Below are 18,033 nucleotides of genomic sequence, written 5' to 3' on the forward strand. Positions count from 1 at the left end.
TAAATAAATTATTTTGATGTTTTAGAGTTGGAATTTTAAGAGAACGTCTCTAGAACTTCTACATAGCTTACTCATTTAATCAATTAAATTATCTGATCGAATAATTACTTCACTTTTAAAATAACATATTAATTCGTAGTTAAATGCAAAAATGGTTGATAACTTGAACGAGGTGTTACTAATGTTATTTTAGTTTTATCAACGCCATCTGTGTGTACGTTACTTATTAAATAAACGCCAGTTCACTCTGAATTCATAAAATGACCGTGTTTTTTTTTAAATAGGTTATGGACCCCGCTAATTCTAGGTGTTTTAATAATCAGTCGCGATAATAGACAAATTGTGAATGTGTTAAAAACTAATTTTTTATTGTCTCGGATATATTTTTCGTGTTGGGAATCGGGTTAAGGAGTTGTTGCGGAATCTTAAAGTTTTGGACATTTTTAACAGAAATGGTGTCTAATTCATAGCTCGCAAGTATAACCAGGCTGAAAGGACCAGAAAACTACGATGAGTGGACGTTCGCTGTGGAAAATTTACTTAAATTAGAAGATATTATGTAACAGTGCATAAAGTCCGGTAAAACTGTGAGTATATCTGTAGCAGACGGTGCGAAAACAAAATCCATGTTAAACCTCACAATAAATCCGTGTCTGTACGTTAATATCAAGCAAGCTAAAACAACTAGAGATTTATAGAAAAGGCTTAAACTTAAAAAAGGGCTTTTTAGACGCATTTCCTTATTAGGGAGTTTAGTATCGATTCGCATTGAAACTTGTAACACAATGCTGGGCTACGTCACGCAAATTGTTGAAACCGGACAGAAGGTATATGGAACCGGATTTAATGTAAAAGACAAATGGATCGGCTTTTTTTATATTTTTTTATTTTATTTTTTTTTTATAGTGAATACCTCACAAGAGTCCCAACTGCTCCCGTCTGGAGCCAGTGAGACTATGGCATCCCCAATTGGGGGATGTTGTGAGGCTGAAGGTAAGTGGGGAAGGGAAAGAGGAAGGTGGGGAAGTACCTGGCTATTCAGATCTAGTCACTAAACACGGCTAAAGCCATTTGGAGCAACGTTTCAATTCTGAATGGTGGTCTTACACCAGGGCGATACTGGTAGTATCTTCCACTCTGGAACGTGCCGCAAATATATTATATATTATTTTAATTAATTAATTGTGAAATAACACAAATCAATCAAATAAAATTTATTTGCGCACGCCGGGTTCGAACCCGCGACCTTCGGAATGGCAGTCCAATGCGTTACCACTGGACTATGCCGGCCGTCTGTTTATTACTTGCAAGTTTACCAGAATGATTATATTCAATGATATTGGCTATCGAGCATAGTGGAATAAGAATCAGTGCAGATGTAATAAAAACGAAATTAATCGACATGGCAGAAAATGACGCCGAATCGGTTGGTGCATTCTCCGCCATGTTATCGTTGTAAACAAGCACATTTTAAAAATCAGTGTCTTGTTAGTGAATCAGAGCGAAGCAAGAAGAAGTCTAATGCATTTTCTGTTCTGATTGTTCAGCGGAAAGTTTAATAAAATTGACTGGTTTATATATTCGGGTGCTTGTGTTCACATGACACCGAATAAAAACATTGTTTGTAATGCGTCGAACAAAACGAGTATGAAAGAGATAATAGGTAAGTACAATAATTAAATGTAAGTACGAAGTATTATTAAAATATGTTTTGTGCATACCTAAATTTAACACAAACTTAATCTCTGTCAGTCAGTTTATTTAAAATGGCAATAAAGTGGACTTCAAAGGAAAATGCTGCTATATTTATAATAAACAGAAATAATTAGTTGCTATAGCAGATTTGACAGATAGTGTTTATAAACTAAAGATGGAATACAAGTTAAAAGTTCCTGAAAGTATAATGTCTAATTTAGCGGTATCAGGCAATACTTGGCACCGCAGATTGGGTCATGTTAATAGTAATTACTTAAATAAAATGACCAGTGCTGTAAAAGGAATGAATCTTCGAGAAAAAGTTGATATTGGCAAGAAATCGTGTACAGTTTGCTGTGAGGGAGTATCGTCTTCCATTTACAAATGCTAGTACAAGAAGCAAAGAATTACTTCATTTAGTCCACACTGACATTTGTGGAGCATGAATCGCTTGCATAATTGTAAAGTAGCAGATACACTTTTAGAGGCTAAATTCAATATTAACAAAGAAAATAAAAATTGTGAAAGTCAAATACCTTATCAGCAGCTCATTGGTGGACTTATGTATTTGGCGGTGTTAAAAAAAAACCTGATATAGCGTTTGCAATAAGTTTTCTGAGTCAATTTAACAATTTCTATAACCAGGAAACTTAATTATATATGCTAAACGAATTTAAAGATATCTTAAGAAAACTAAACATTTTGGATTGAAATATAGGTACTAGATTTTTGGTAATTCAAAATAAGAAGGATTTGTTGATGCAGATTGGGGAAGCAATATCAATGATCGCAGGTCTTATACGGGTCTATGTTATAGTTTAGCTGGATGTGTTGTTCCTTGAGAAGCAAAGAAGCAAAAAAACAGTTTTTTTTCGAGCACAGAAGCTGAGTACATCGTTGTAGCCGAAGCTTGTATAGAATATAAAATCCCAACACTTCCCAACTCAAACACGAGAAATAACTTCTCAATTGAGTTGGGCAATTTTTTGTTAAAAATTTCTTATTTTATCGCAACCAGCCTCGAAATATCTACATTTGTAAATTATTGTAATGTGTTTGTATATTCAATAATAAAAAAAGAATATATTTATTTAAGTAATTTGTTAAAAAAAATAACTAATGCGTTAAACACCTTTATTTAATGATAATCAGGGTGCGCTTAAGCTGTCTTAAAATAATAGCTTTAATAAAAGAACTAAGCACATTGACATAAGATAGGTACCTCTTTGTAAAGAATGTGTGAATGATAAAATTGTAAAATTGATATACTCGTACTTGGGAATAGCTGAAATGCCAGCTGATATATTTACAAAGGGTTTGTCTTTTTTTTTATTTTTATATTAACTCCACACAGGAGGCCCTGAAGAAAATAATTTCCCTCAGGGCCTATGTCATCTTTGGGGATGCTGTGTGGGGGGTCATTTGTGGAGAGGAAGGAGTGAACATGGGTCTTGAAGAATCCCATGTTGTAGGAGGGAGGAAATACAGAGGCCGGAAGTTCGTTCCACAGCCGAGCTGTTGAACTTAAGAACGAATCGTAGAAGCGACCCGTTCTCATGTGACAAGTGTCAACTGTGTGCAAATGTTGGGCGCGCGTTTGGCGTGTATCCCGACTACGCACCTAATACCAAGCATTATTATTTTATGCAGTTGCTGGGTATGCAGGATGTAAGGAATTAACATGTATACCTACATTCCTTCTGTAATATAGGTATTGTGTACGTTATTTTGATTAGTTTTGGGTGTTATTTTAGTTATATCAAAATAATACTAACGTTATCTGTGTGTACGGTACTTATTAAATTAACGCGTTTTCAGTATGTCGCTTGTATTGACAGACCGTGTTTTATTAAATAACTACGGCTCTGACTACCAGATACTGATGCGGAACGTTAATTTTACAACTGGTTCTTGAAAAAGAAAAAAAAGAAACCGTGGGTAAGTATCAAAAGAACAGTCATTTTTAAATTTTTCGATAAATAGTGCAAGAATGAACCAGTTCCACAGAAATAATGTCAACGGTTCCAGTGACATAAATGTAGCCGGGAACTGGGTCCGGAATATCGACCATCTCTACGAACGGAAACGTCAGATGTCAGACCAGTCAGACTAATTTGTTACACAGCCCAACACAGTCACCTTTGCTTCCTACTCTTATTTAATTGTTATTCCGTCTTTCTAAAGTAATATTATACGAACTACACAAAAATTGAAAATAACTGCTTATACTTTTTTTATGACGTTTCTTCAACGTCTTGGAATTGACCTTCGTCCTTCGCCTTGTGTGTAAGTAGGTTCTATTATATTAACTAGGTAACACTTAAACTCGTAAATTTGTTTTTTGTAAGAATATATCTCTCAACAACTGATTGATCCGTTTAAACCGCCTTCGCGATATAAAACGAGAGACAGACGAGAGTACGTGAGTTTGTTCATTGTTCATTAACGGCCGCTGTCAAACATTAAAACCAAGCGATAATTAAATTCATCTTACCTTTACCCTGTCACATCAAATCATTTTTTCCTTACCTCAAAAACGGCAAACCTTTTTTGTGGGACCATTAGTTTTTAGTTAACCCTAAATTGATGAGCATTGCTTACGAAACATGTTGGTTTTGTTAATAATAAAAGTGTTGATTATTATATAAATAATAAATTTTTTTTACAGATTTTACTTGTTTTTAGCTAAGAATAATTACCATCACACGACAGTACGCTATCAAAGCAGTGCCATGAATCCCAACCCAAAGAGTGTATCCATTAAAACTGAACCATGTTCACGGGAAGAAGGCTCAGGTCAATTGGCCTATAAGGATATTGAAATCCACCTCCCGGATGTGAAGAAGGAATGTTTGCAGTATGCCGAGAGTGTTCAGCCAACTAGTAAGATGTATTGCATATCAATGAAGTCTTTAATTCACATAATTAGAACAGCTGCTTGTTCTTTACTTTCCCTCTTGGCGTCCATTATTTTAATAATAATAACACAACATTTATGTAGCGCAGGTATGTGTTATTTCACCTCAGCTCTTTTGATTTAACCTTCAAAATATTGCTTTACTCGCAACTGATAAAATGAAAAAAACAATTGCTTAAATATTTCACCCAAACGGGTTCTTAAAAACCTACTTATATAATTAAAATAATTTTTCATGAAGTTATTTAATTTTCCATTTTCAAAATTTGAATTATAATGTCCCGTGATTTTTCACAATATTTCACGTCTAAGCTTATTTAATGTGACCATTGATATAAGTTTGAGAAATATTAACATTTCAACAACGTTTCGCCATATCCATATTTCAGATGCATATCCATATGTCGATTTCGACATAATAAACCTCTCCGATTATTGATTTTCAAATGATTGGAATTTATATTGTGTTTGGTAAAGTAAATATCTTTCAGCAGGATCTTGATTAAACTATATGAAACAATCTAAGAATAAATACAAATTATTATACACATAGCTCTCATATCTTTATATAATATTAACATTAGTTGTTTATATTTCAGGTAGCATTAATGTGGAGACTGTATCTATTAAGGAAAAACCAGGATCCCGAGAAGAAGATGGAGGAAGAATCCCTTATACGGAAATAGACATAGACCTGCCAGATGTTAAAAAGGAATGCTTACAGCACTCTAAAAGTATTACCGAGACTGCAGGTAAAATGGATTTTTTTTATCCGAATCAGTTTAAATAATCTTATCGTTTCATTATAGATACCTACTTATTGAGCTTTATCTGCCATCTTTTTCAGACATGATAACGGACCTGAAGATGAATCCGGGAGAAAAACCTCATTCATGTTCCTATTGTAACTACTCCTGCTCACACAAATCAATTTTAACAGTGCACTTACGCACCCATACTGGAGAAAAACCGTATTCGTGTTCCCATTGTAACTACTCGTGCTCACGCACGTCAGATTTAACGGTACACTTACGCACACATACTGGCGAAAAACCTCATTCATGTCTCCATTGTAACTACTCCTGCTCACGCAAGTCAAATTTAACAGTGCACTTACGCACCCATACTGGCGAAAAACCTTATTCATGTCTCCATTGTAACTACTCCTGCTCAAGCAAATCACATTTAACTTTGCACTTACGCACCCATTCTGGCGAAAAACCTTATTCATGTCTCCATTGTAACTACTCCTGCTCACAAAAATCACTTTTGAAATTGCACTTATTCACTCATTCTGGAGAAAAACCTTATTCCTGTCCCTATTGTAACTACTCCTGCTCAAATAGATCACATTTAACGATGCACTTACGTACCCATACTGGCGAGACGCCTCATTCATGTCTCTATTGTAACTACTCCAGCTCACACAAATCAAATTTAAAAGTGCACTTACGCACCCATACTGGAGAAAAACCGTATTCGTGTTCCCATTGTAACTACTCGTGCTCACGCAAGTCACGTTTAACACTCCACTTACGCACCCATACTGGAGAAAAACCTTATTCATGTCCTTATTGTAACTACTCCTGCTTAGAAAAATCGAATTTAACAGTTCACTTACGCACCCATTCTGGAGAAAAACCTTATGCATGTTCCCATTGTAACTACACCTGTTCACACAAGACAAGTTTAACGGTACATTTACGCACCCATACTGGAGAAAAACCTTATTCATGTTCCCATTGTAATTTCTCCTGCCTACGCAACGCAGATTTAACGGTACACTTACGCACACATACTGGAGACAAACCTTATTCATGTTCCAATTGTAACTACTCCTGCTCAAAAAAGTCACGATTAACGTTGCACTTACGCAACCATACTGGAGAATAACCTTGTTTTTGTTCCCACTTTAATTTCTCCTGCTCACTCAAGTCATATTTACCGAAACACTTACGCACCCATAATGCATAAATGCCTGATTCATGTTCCCATTGTAACTACTCTTGCTCACGCAAATCAGATTTAACGTTTCGCTTATGCAGTCATACTGGAATAAAACGGTATTCGTCTTCCTACTTACGCTTTTTACGTTCTCGAAAAGGAAACACGAAAAAAGTCACATTCTTACCCATACTTGACATAAATACCTTATCCATGTTCCTACTGTTACTATTCCTGCCGACTAAAATTAACCTTAATATTGTATAAACGGTGCATTCTTAAAACTAGTACAAGGAATAAATCTTGTTCATGTACTGGCTGCAGTTATTCAAGTTTTCGAAAGGAAAATCAAAACACGTTTTTACCCATACTAGAAGAAAACCTTATCCTTTTTTTGAAAAATTGTCTTTCTAGCTCTCTCTCTCTCTCAATCTGCCTTTGTAACACATTTTACATACTTCACAATTTTTAATTTTTTTTAAATATTTTTAGGTTTGCATTACAAATTTTTAATTTATTTAAAAGTGTTATTACCATGGATAAATGTGACAACATAACTAAGACCGTGAATTTTTTACATCATTTTGAACTTATTCACAATAACCCTATTCATAGGTAAGTGTCAAAAGCTGGTGAAAGAAGCAGTGAAAATTTGTTTTAGTGACTTATTTGAAAATTAACAAAAAAATGATTTTAAGTAACTCACAGGTACCCAAATATTATAGTTTATTAAAGTGAATAAACAGAATAAATTTATTAGGCCACTAGTTTTACCGAGACTGCAGATTAAATGGATTTTTGTTTGTCTGAATCGGTGTTAATAAACTAATCATTTCATTACAGATACCGACTTATTGAGCTTTATTCGCCATTTTTTCCAGATGTAAAAACTTTGCTGAAGTCACACCCCGGGAAAAAAGCAATTTTAGACAAGTATGGCGAATTTTCAAAAATTATAATCATAGAGTATTTCTTAATTTACAATGTTTTTTTTTTAAACCTTAGAGATTATCACAACATTGTAAATGTGCATTTTTATATTTACGATTTATTTGTATTACTTTTGTGTTATCTTTATTCTACCTTTCTATTTAAAAAATACCCTCTGACGTCCAATGTTAAGCCAAATCAAAAAAAAAACCAAAGACCAACAAAATTTCAAATAATTTTCTAAGCAATATTTCTAACTATATTTTGAATATGTGGAATCAATAATCCTGGTGTGAAAGGGTTAAGAATGCGTTAGAATTAATCAATAACTTAAGGAATTTCGAAATCTCTAACCACGCTAAGTTTGTGTCCAAAAATGTAAATAATTTATATCCTAGTATCCCAATAGAATAAAGTAAATCAATTTCTAATAATTTGTTAATTTCTTCATTTTCGCCGAAAGTGCTGATGTCTAATCTGAACTTATTTTTCGATGTAATTTTTAAACAGAACCAAATGCAATTGAGAAAAACTGGAATTTAAATGCATCTTTACCATTTCCCCGAAAATAAATATTCCTTTTTTGAGGAAAATCATGCAGCGGAATTCGACACCGTAAAACTCGTCAAAAACTTTATTACTTTATGTATGACGAAAGCTTTCCAGATATTTACAAAAGCACAGGTCTGATGGAAGCCTTCGAGGTATTTACAAAAGCCCAAGACTTAATGTCTGATGGAAGTCTTCGAGGTATTTACAAATGCACAAGTTAAACAAACATTAATTTAAAAAACTAAATTCTAAATACCATTTAGATATCTGACACTGGAAGTTTCATTTTTAAGTCTCCACTCTTTATTAATTTTATTAACTGCTGCCGACCGTCTGGAGCCAGTGAGACTATGGCATCCCACGATGAAGGTGGAGAAGTACCTACCTGACTATTCAGATCCAGTCGCCAAACACGGCCAAAGCAAATTCAAGCGACTTTCAATACTGAATGGTTGTCTTACACCACAGGAAAATCGATCCATATCTATTGGATATGTCAAAAAATCAATGTCAATGTTCGGTGATATTTGTTTTTTCATTTTAAATATATTTATTAAATAATTAATCAATTTACAGAGTAAAATCAATAATGTTAGCAAAAAGATAATTCATACAATAAGTTTTCACTGCTTTTACTGCAACATATATTATGAAGTACACAATAACAGTGAATTTCGCTTTACACCAGTGTTTCCCGACATAGCGCCTCAGTGGTGGGGCACCACCCTTCAGAGATGAGACACTTAGGCATTCCACACATAAAGGGGAATACTCATCGGTCATACAAAAAATGAAACATACGCCAAATTGTACTTAAAATAAAATGAAACCCGTTACAATTTCAATAATTATCTAAAATCACAGAAACTATGCAGGATGTAGATTTAGTTGTAGTTGTTGTATTGCCTAATTATTTTAAACCTATATAATGTAAAAGTATAGTGAGGAAATCTATAATTGGTTTCTCAGTTAAGTAAATTCCACATGTATAAACCAACCAAGTAACTGTTAATTTTCCTAAAATAAAATATATAATTACGATTAAAACATGATGTTCCGTAACGCCGATTGCTTTGACAGGCTGTGTAGTGACCAATCATATCGTCAGAATTTAAACTGTATAGTTTAAGTTCGCACAAGTCAGCTAAAACGACGGATAGCCGTGAGCCGAGCCAGTTGCACAAAAACGGTTCGTCCTGTCAACTCTCGATCGCCGGTTGTCTAATCGGAATAATCATAAGACGTATTTTTATCGCAATTTAATCTAAAATAACGAGTGCTAACAACCACGCTAAACGTCCCAGTGCTGACAGATGATGCTCACTATGCAGATTTCACCATCTCCTCCCGGTAAGTTGATTGTGAATTAACGTTATGTATTGTGTTTTTGCATCGCCTGTCACAAGCCATATAATTCATTTATACTTTATCTGTGTGGAATAGCCCTTTAAAGTGCGGCTATTCCAACCCCTGTTCGTTCTTCGAACATTTTTGGTGCCGAAACTAGGGAACTTTAAGATTATAATCTATGTATGCCAAAACGGATAATGCTGTGGAATGTTTCTTAAATTTTGAATAATAATCAATTCGAACAGTAATTAGGTAGGTACCTAGCGCTTAAGTATTTACGACCTACCGCGCAAATAATTATAATAGATTAAATTATTATCATTTATTTTGTTTCGTTTTTGGGTACGTTTCCAATCGTGTTTATTCAACATGGCCCCAGCCATTCAAACATTGCGCCGGAAACGGACATTAGCGAATAATAGGTTAGTCAAGACACATGAAATAGCAAAAAGCGCTTTGCACGATGCAACTAAGTGTAACTTACTGTTAGCGCATTATACTACTCTGGAAAAGATAGTTCTTGAATTTGAAACGTCTCACGCGGAAATATTAGCTTTAGATGACACAAACGAAATTGATGAGGATAAAATTCGCGAAACCTTTGACGAGATGTATTATCAAATTGTCGAAATTTACCAGGAGTTAACCAGTCAGCCTCTCGATTGTAAAACCGCGAATGCGTGCACAAACGTTAAATTACCAAAAATAAACATTCCAATATTTTCTGGAAATGTCAAGCAATGGACCGAATTTTACGACATGTTTAACGCTCTGATTCATGCAAACAAATCTTTATCCAACATCGAACGCATGCAGTATTTGTTCTCATGTTTATCTGGAGAAGCTTTAGGGTTAATTCGGACATTTCCAGTACAAGGAGCTCACTACGTTGAAGCATATCAAAGATTAATCGCGCGCTATCGTAACGCGCGTGAACTCGCATTTACGTGTTGGCGGGAAATGCTAAATTTAAATTTTCCGCCTACCGATCCTTTTGAATTTCGTCGCGTTTTCGATGTATTTAATGAGGATTTAACAATTTTAAAAGAATTGGATCTCCCAATAGATAATTGGGACTTCGTGCTTTGTTATTTAATTCCGTCGAAATTAGATTCACCTACAAGATGCGCATTCGAACAACTGCAGTCTCTTACCGACCTGCCTTCATATTTGAAACTCAAAGAGTTTCTTTATAACAAATGCGAAGCTCTTGTACGAGACTTACGTTTTTCGACTCGCGATAGCAGTACTATTGACAAACCTCTTGCACGGAACTTTAATCAGGCTGCCAAAAAACGCACTTCAGCGCTTCTTTGCGATCTTAAGAAAGGACAGCCTAAAACAAATAGGTCCTCGAACTCCACCACTTACCTGAAATGCTCCTGTTGCGGGGAAGACCACTCCATTTCCAAGTGCAAGGTATTTGCACTCAAGTCAGTTCAGGATCGCCTACAGTTAGTTCAATCACACCGTTGGTGTTTCAATTGTCTTCATTCTTCTCATTATCTTAAAGATTGTAAATCTTTGTTTACATGTCAAAAATGTCAGCAAAAACATCATACTTTGCTCCATCGAGACGAAAACGCTTCTTTGGAAGATCAGTATCAACACTCCACGACGTCTACGGACCAGGAGCCTTCTTCCGACTCTAAAATTCAGGTCCTCACCAACGTAGGAGACAAGTCCATAGTACTATTGTCAACCGCCAATGTTGGCATTCGCGATTCATCCGGCCGTTTCCAAACCTTTCGCGCATTGATCGATTCGGGCAGTCAAGCTCACTTCATCACCGATCGTGCTGCGGAGCTCGTAGGCATCCCTCGTCAAGCCAGTTCTCAGAGAGTTAGCGGCTTAGGCCAATCTTCCGCAACCACGTCAGGAATCATTCAATTAGAGATCGGTGTTAAGGGACGGCTTCTCTTCAATATCAAGGCACTTACGCTGCCTAGTATCTGTGGCAACATGCCAACTGTTCGTCTAGATAAGTCATCGTGGCATCAGTTGAGAGACTTGCCTCTTGCCGATCCTGACTGTCACAAACCGGGACCGATTGATCTTCTTTTGGGTGCTGAGGTTTTCTCTTCTCTTCTGAGACCTGGTAATTTGAATGGTGGTCCACGTCAGCCATCAGCTTTCAATTCTGCATTTGGTTGGCTTCTTCTAGGTTCAGTTGGTTCGAACACTGCTCATGAAACGAATTATTTCATCGTTACTAACCAAAACCGGCTCCACGAAGAGGTCCAGCCACTGTGGGAGTTAGACACCATTCCCCAGTCTTCACACCTCACTCCTGAGGAACAACTTTGTGAACAAATGTACTACACTGACCACTCACGGGACACTTCGGGAAGATACATCGTATCCTTGCCTTTCCGAGAAAGGGGAAGGGATATCTCTTTTCCAGGGTCGCGTGAGATCGCTTTACGTAGATTCCATTCCCTCGAGCGCGAACTCATAGCAAATCCAACCTTACGTGAACAATATTCTGCTTTCATGACTGATTATTTACACAGTGGTCCCATGACTCGTGTTCCTGGAAAAAATTTGCACAAGGGAAAGTATCACATACCTCATCATTGCACTCTTCGTCCAAGGAGCGCTAGCACTAAGTTAAGAGTGGTTTTCGACGCCTCAGCGACGGATGTGAACGGATCCTCGTTAAATGATACCTTGCTTATCGGTCCAAAGCTTCAAAAGAACCTGCTCGAGCTTTTGCTAAAATTTCGTATACCATCGGTAGTGTTTACTGTTGATGTACGACAAATGTATCGCCAAATATTGGTTCAAGAACCAGATCGTGCTTTCCAAAGAATATTTTGGCGTTTTCATTCGTCGGAACCCACCCAAGAGTACCAACTAAACACTGTAACCTATGGTGTCTCCTCCGCCCCATTTTTAGCCTGTCGTACTGTCAAACAGTTGACCAAATATGAAGGTTATGATTTACTGCTAGCGCGTCGTGTGCTAACTTCGGATATTTACATAGATGACATCGTCACCGGTTGTAACAGCTTGGAACAAGCTCAACAAACGAAAACCGAAGTTATCGAGCTGTTCAAACGAGGTCAATTCGAATTGCGGAAGTGGGCTAGTAACAAACCAGAATTACTCGCCGATCTGCCTCCGGAATACTGCCTCAATGACTTGGTGTCCATGGATGTTGATAACTCTCACATTCTCAAGGTGTTGGGATTAAAGTGGGAGCCACGACATGATACATTTTCATTCGAAGTCTTATGCCTCGATCGCGAGTTTACTAAACGCACTATCCTCAGTGAAGTCGCTCGGGTTTTTGACCCTCTCGTTTTTCTATGCCCTTTGACGTTTTTCGCCAAATCCCTAGTACCAAAGTTGTGGGTTCTAAAGGTTGGGTGGGATGACACCCCCTCTGTTGACATTGTTCGTCAATGGGATCGTTATACTAAACAATTACCGCTCTTGAAGTCGTTCAAAATCCCTCGATGGGTGTCATTCCCTCACATGGAGTCGTGTCAACTTCATGGCTTCTCAGATAGTTCGGAACTTGGATATGGCGCGGTAGTTTACTTGCGAATCATGGATGTTGACGATAAAGTCCAAATATATTTGGTTTGCGCCAAGTCTCGAGTCGCCCCCACAAAAAAGATTTCATTGCCTCGCCTTGAACTGTGTGCGGCAGTTCTTCTAGCAGATCTATTAAAATTCGTCAAAGATTTATACGTACCATTGCTTCCGATCTCCAATACCTTTGCGTGGTCGGATTCAACCATCGTGCTCGCCTGGTTACGTTCTCTTTCGTGTCGCTGGAAGACTTTCGTGGCTAACCGTGTCAGTCACATTCAAGATGCTCTCGAAGGGACTTCCTGGCATCACGTGTCATCTGGAGATAATCCAGCGGATGTCGCTTCTTGTGGTCAATCCCCAGCCGATCTGATCGATCACACGTTATGGTGGGCGGGGCCTTCGTGGCGGATCCAGTCATTCGATTCTTGGCCGTCTTTCGATGGCAATGTCGACGAAATTGAACTTCACTCTGAGGAACGAGTTCGATCGTTATTTGTCCAACAGGACGAAAATCTGGTGGACCTATTACTAATTAAATTTTCTTCGATTCAGAAGATCCAACGCATTCTCGGTTACTGTCTTAGATTCATCTACAACCTACAGAATAAAGAATCTCGTCGTTTGTATCTTCCATTAAACCGTGCCGCAATTCACACTTCACTTTTGACAGTAGTTAAACGCACTCAATATGTACATTTTAATGATGATATCACGCGCTTGAAAGAGGGCAACCTTATGTCGAAACAAATGCGGAAGCTTAATCCCTTCATTGACGACCACGGTGTGCTCAGGGTGGGTGGCAGGTTATCTCGATCTGGGCTCGAATTCGAGTATAAACATCCTGCCCTACTTCCTCGCGAATCTAAGCTTACTTCTCTTGTGATAGACGCTCTACATCGCTCTACATTAACCAAATTATGTCCATTGCCTAGTCAATGTGACTAATCATCTTCGCTTCCGCGGCGCATTCTTTCTTATCACACTCATCACATTCAAAGGGTTTTTCTCGAGTGTGCGTGAGAAAATGCCTATTTAAATGACTTCCACGATTAAAGGCAGCACTGCACAGGCTGCACATGAATTTTCTTCCGTTGTTGTGTTTGGGGATTGAACGCTTATCGAAATCAGTTTTATTTGTGAAATCCTTGCGTTTATTATTTTCCAACGCGCCAGACGTTTTAAAGCAATTCGTTATGTCTTCTTCGGCCTCTTCCATCATAGAGTGAGAATCTGTAAAATGAATAAATCATAATTTTTAATGCAGCCAACTTTGTGGTTATCCATTAAAAATAAATTAAACAATTATTAGACATGTGTTTTGACATTTTCAAGGTCAAAAGAATTAAGTATAGTGATGACTATTATTATTTTATTGTAATATATTCAAGATACTGTTTCTTTCTCTGATGTTCTGTTTTTTTTTTACTTAATATAGATTGTAAACTTTGCTTTCAGAACTACGGTTATGCATTGGAACTACAGAGTATTGTTTGAGGTCAGAACTATTGGCATCGGAGCATCATTTACCATAGTTCATACGGCATATGAATTGAAAGCTTTTGGGAAGACGTTGAAAAATATTCACAAACCTAGAATAAATAAATAATGACGTACGACTTGAATATGATTATTACGCTTAAAATTAGAAGGCAGCTGACTGATCTAACATATGTTAACGTAAACTATATAATCAGATAGGGTGTGCTGAAGTAGACATTTTTATAGATAATTTTTACGGATTCAGAAAAAATGTTTTGCTATTGCTAAAAAATATGTTGCACTGATTTTATTGTGTATTACTTGCGTCTCTACTTGTGTTTCATATTTTTTTTTGTAATATTTGTCAAATGAGTGAGCTTTCACAAAATTTTGTATTTTTATTTAGATCTGAGAACATTTTTATAATTGTGGTACCTATTAGTGTTTTATAAATGGAAATTTTTATGTGTATAAAAACCGAGTAAAAATAAATAAATAAGTTTTTACATATACCTGCGCGTTGAGTAGCATTTGAGTACTCCGAGCTTACAGTTTTTATGTCAGGATAAGAAATTTCTACTTCCGTGTACAGTTCACCGCATTCTGCATCAGCGCTAGTTTCTTCCAGTTCTGGCGGTTCGCACTTGGCGGGAGAATCGACCATTGTAAAAAACAATAATACTTTATCCTAGAACGTAAACGAGACAGAATATTTATAACATATAACAAATATAATATATTGACAATTGGGCATTTTCTGAGTTGGCGGTTGTCCTAACTTAAATCTGAGTGAAAACCTTTTAAACAAGCAGTTCTCGTAGAAAAGATAGTAAATACGATCCCAATTCTTGTATTTCATATAATATTATCATGACAGGTTTTATTTTAGACTTAAAGACTACGGTAAGAACAATGACTTCAATAATTCTACTGGCTTCACAAATTAAAATACCAACCGAAGCCGGGATATTTTCAAGATGGTCTCAAATAATCCAACGCTGATGCACTAAGAACTTCATAAATTTAAAAATAAATAACTCCACTTATTTTCCGTCTAATTATTACTTAAATTATCTGCTTATATCCAGGGACATATTGAAGGAACTTCACTTTTCAGCAGCTTTTGTATCAATGGTAAATACCATGGCTCCTCCTGAAAATAAAGTATAGACTACTTCCAGACTTGCATGGTTAAAAATAATACACAACTGTTATTATAAATATTGTCTATTACGTATTATAATCATTTATGACAAATGTTTTTAACGGGGAAGGAAAGCGAAACAAAATGTTGATAGATGCATTTCCAGTAAGCGTTAGTTTGCGTTCTAAGTTAAATGTTTCGACAAACTTGTAGAATTCCACTGCATGCTCAATACAAAAAATAAATAAATAGTACACGGTTTTAACTTAATTACTACAAGAAATAACCATTTATGTGGTGGGAGATAGTAAAAGATGCATTATAGTTAATTTTTTTCTCAATGAAAGTTAAGTTTGAAGGTTTGGAAATACGCATACATTATTAAAATAACCCAAACTAACACCCTTAAAACCTATTTTGTGCTTGTGCGACTTAATAAACCCCGACTTAAATAGTTGTCTCCATTAGATTGAGAAGTTGAAATTAAGTGTTGTTTTTTTAAAGAGTCTTCGCATGCAGGGAATTCGACAAGTTTGCCAACGTTCTTTGCATTTTCTTAATAATATTATACTTTTCCCTTAAATTCACGATTCAATACCGAGAAAATTAAAAAGATATTATTTTAAATGACTTTGTTCCTAAAATTAGATTATAGACGACAAAGTAATTGTCGTCACCCAATTCAAACGTTTGATTAATCTACTATTTCTTATTCAAATCTTCTATTGGAAACATATTATCTCCATCCTTATTATTACACATTGGAACACAACAACAAGTTGACGGCATTATTAGTAACATTGATAAAAACTTTAAATTGTGCCAAATGGCGTAGAAAACGAATGATATTTGACAGTTCTTACAAGTTAATGGGACTGTCTTTCAAATGCGACACCTAGCGAAAAAAATCGTGCGAAAACATCCCATTGCTCCTACATCTATAACGCTGATTTTAGTAAGCACGAGAGGTAAAAGTTGGAACATGAATAAGGTTTTACTACAGATATGGGTAAGAACGTGACTTTTTAAATTTTCCATTCGAGAACGTGAATATCTGCAGTAGGAAGATGAACACGGTGAAGTCCAGTATGGGGCGTAAGTGTACCTTTAAATCTGACTTGTGTGTGAACAGTTACAATGAGAACATGGTTTTCCTCCAGCATGGGAAAGAGTGTGACTTTTTAATGTTAATGCCTACTTTTTCCCCTTTCAGAACATAAATAGTTGCAACACGAACATGAATACGGTTTTAGTCCAGTATGCGTGCGTGAGTGCACGGTTATCGCTGACTTGTGTGAACAGGAGTTGTCACAATAGGATCATGAAATAGGTTTTTCTTCAGTAAGTGTGCGAAAACAAATTTTCAAATCATATTGTCATATTTTTGTTAACATGTGAACCCCTAATGAAATAAAATAAAACCTATTCTAATACAAATATTATAACTGAAATTAAATTCAGTGATGCTTGCTACAAAGAAATTTTATGTCCGGATCTAACTAAGTTAATTTTAGTCTAATGTCCCCTCTATTAGTTATTCCCAATCGATTTATTTTTTTAATGAGTAAATCGCTTATGGCGCTAAAACCACATTCCACCAAATAAGTTGAGGGAAAGGTTAATAATAATTTTCAGGCATGCAAAGTAATGTTAGTATATTTTGTGTTAGTTTCTTTGCAAATTCTTAGTGTAAGTTTCTTCTTTAAGCCTTAATTTCACATTCGCACTCACACTGAGAAAAAAACCGGTATCATGCTATTACTGTAATTCTTCATGTTCACCCAAGCCAAATTTATGGCATACGTGATCACTCATACGAGAATTCAGGATAAACTTTTCTAAATTTCTTATGTTATTATTCATTTTCACAGAAGTCACAGTTATTGAAACACGTTCTCACTCATTCTAAGGAAACTTTTTTCTTATTTTCATACTGTGATTATTCATGGTCAAGTAAATAAGACACATTCACACTCATACTAAGGAAAACCCGTCTCTTTTCTCGTATTTTTTTCTGTAACTATCCATGTTCGCAAAAGTCAAGCTTAGTGGCAAACATTCGCATTCATACTAAAGCAAAACCATTCTCATGTTCTTACTGTAACTATTAATGTCCACAAAAGAAAAACTTAGTGACTCACATTCGCATTCACACTAAGGATAAACCGTTTTCATGTTCTTACTGCGATAATTCATGATCACAGAAGTCACGTTTAATTATTAACAATAGCACTCATACTAAAAAAAAACAATTCTTACTGTAATTATTCATGTTTATGGAAGTCAAATTTGATGATCCACATTATGACTCATTTATTATTGGATAATTTGTATAGCGCCGCTTTTGTGAGATATCACCTCAGGGGCGCTTTACAGTTGATGCAGGTATTACAGAAAATATAAATATTACAAAAATAGAGTGAAGTTAAGTTAAGTAAAATGAAGTAAAGGAACAGGTGACACGAAGATAGAAGATGGA

The 18,033-nt window shown here is 36.0% G+C and overlaps 1 protein-coding gene across 1 annotated transcript in view; it reads left to right on the forward strand.

Annotated features, from left to right (window-relative positions):
- Positions 1–18,033, forward strand: part of LOC149415096 (uncharacterized) — a 43,440-nt gene that overhangs the window by 16,621 nt on the left and 8,786 nt on the right. The window contains exons 2-4 of the mRNA XM_089642997.1: positions 4,381–4,578; positions 5,212–5,364; positions 5,460–6,307. Of these exons, the coding sequence (XP_089499123.1) occupies positions 4,381–4,578; positions 5,212–5,364; positions 5,460–6,307 (1,199 nt within the window). The remainder of the gene's footprint in view (positions 1–4,380; positions 4,579–5,211; positions 5,365–5,459; positions 6,308–18,033) is intronic.

Source organism: Hesperophylax consimilis, chromosome 19 (assembly GCF_061612785.1).
Source record: "Hesperophylax consimilis isolate HC1 chromosome 19, BYU_Hcon_1.0, whole genome shotgun sequence".
In the NCBI taxonomy this organism is placed as follows: domain Eukaryota; kingdom Metazoa; phylum Arthropoda; class Insecta; order Trichoptera; family Limnephilidae; genus Hesperophylax; species Hesperophylax consimilis.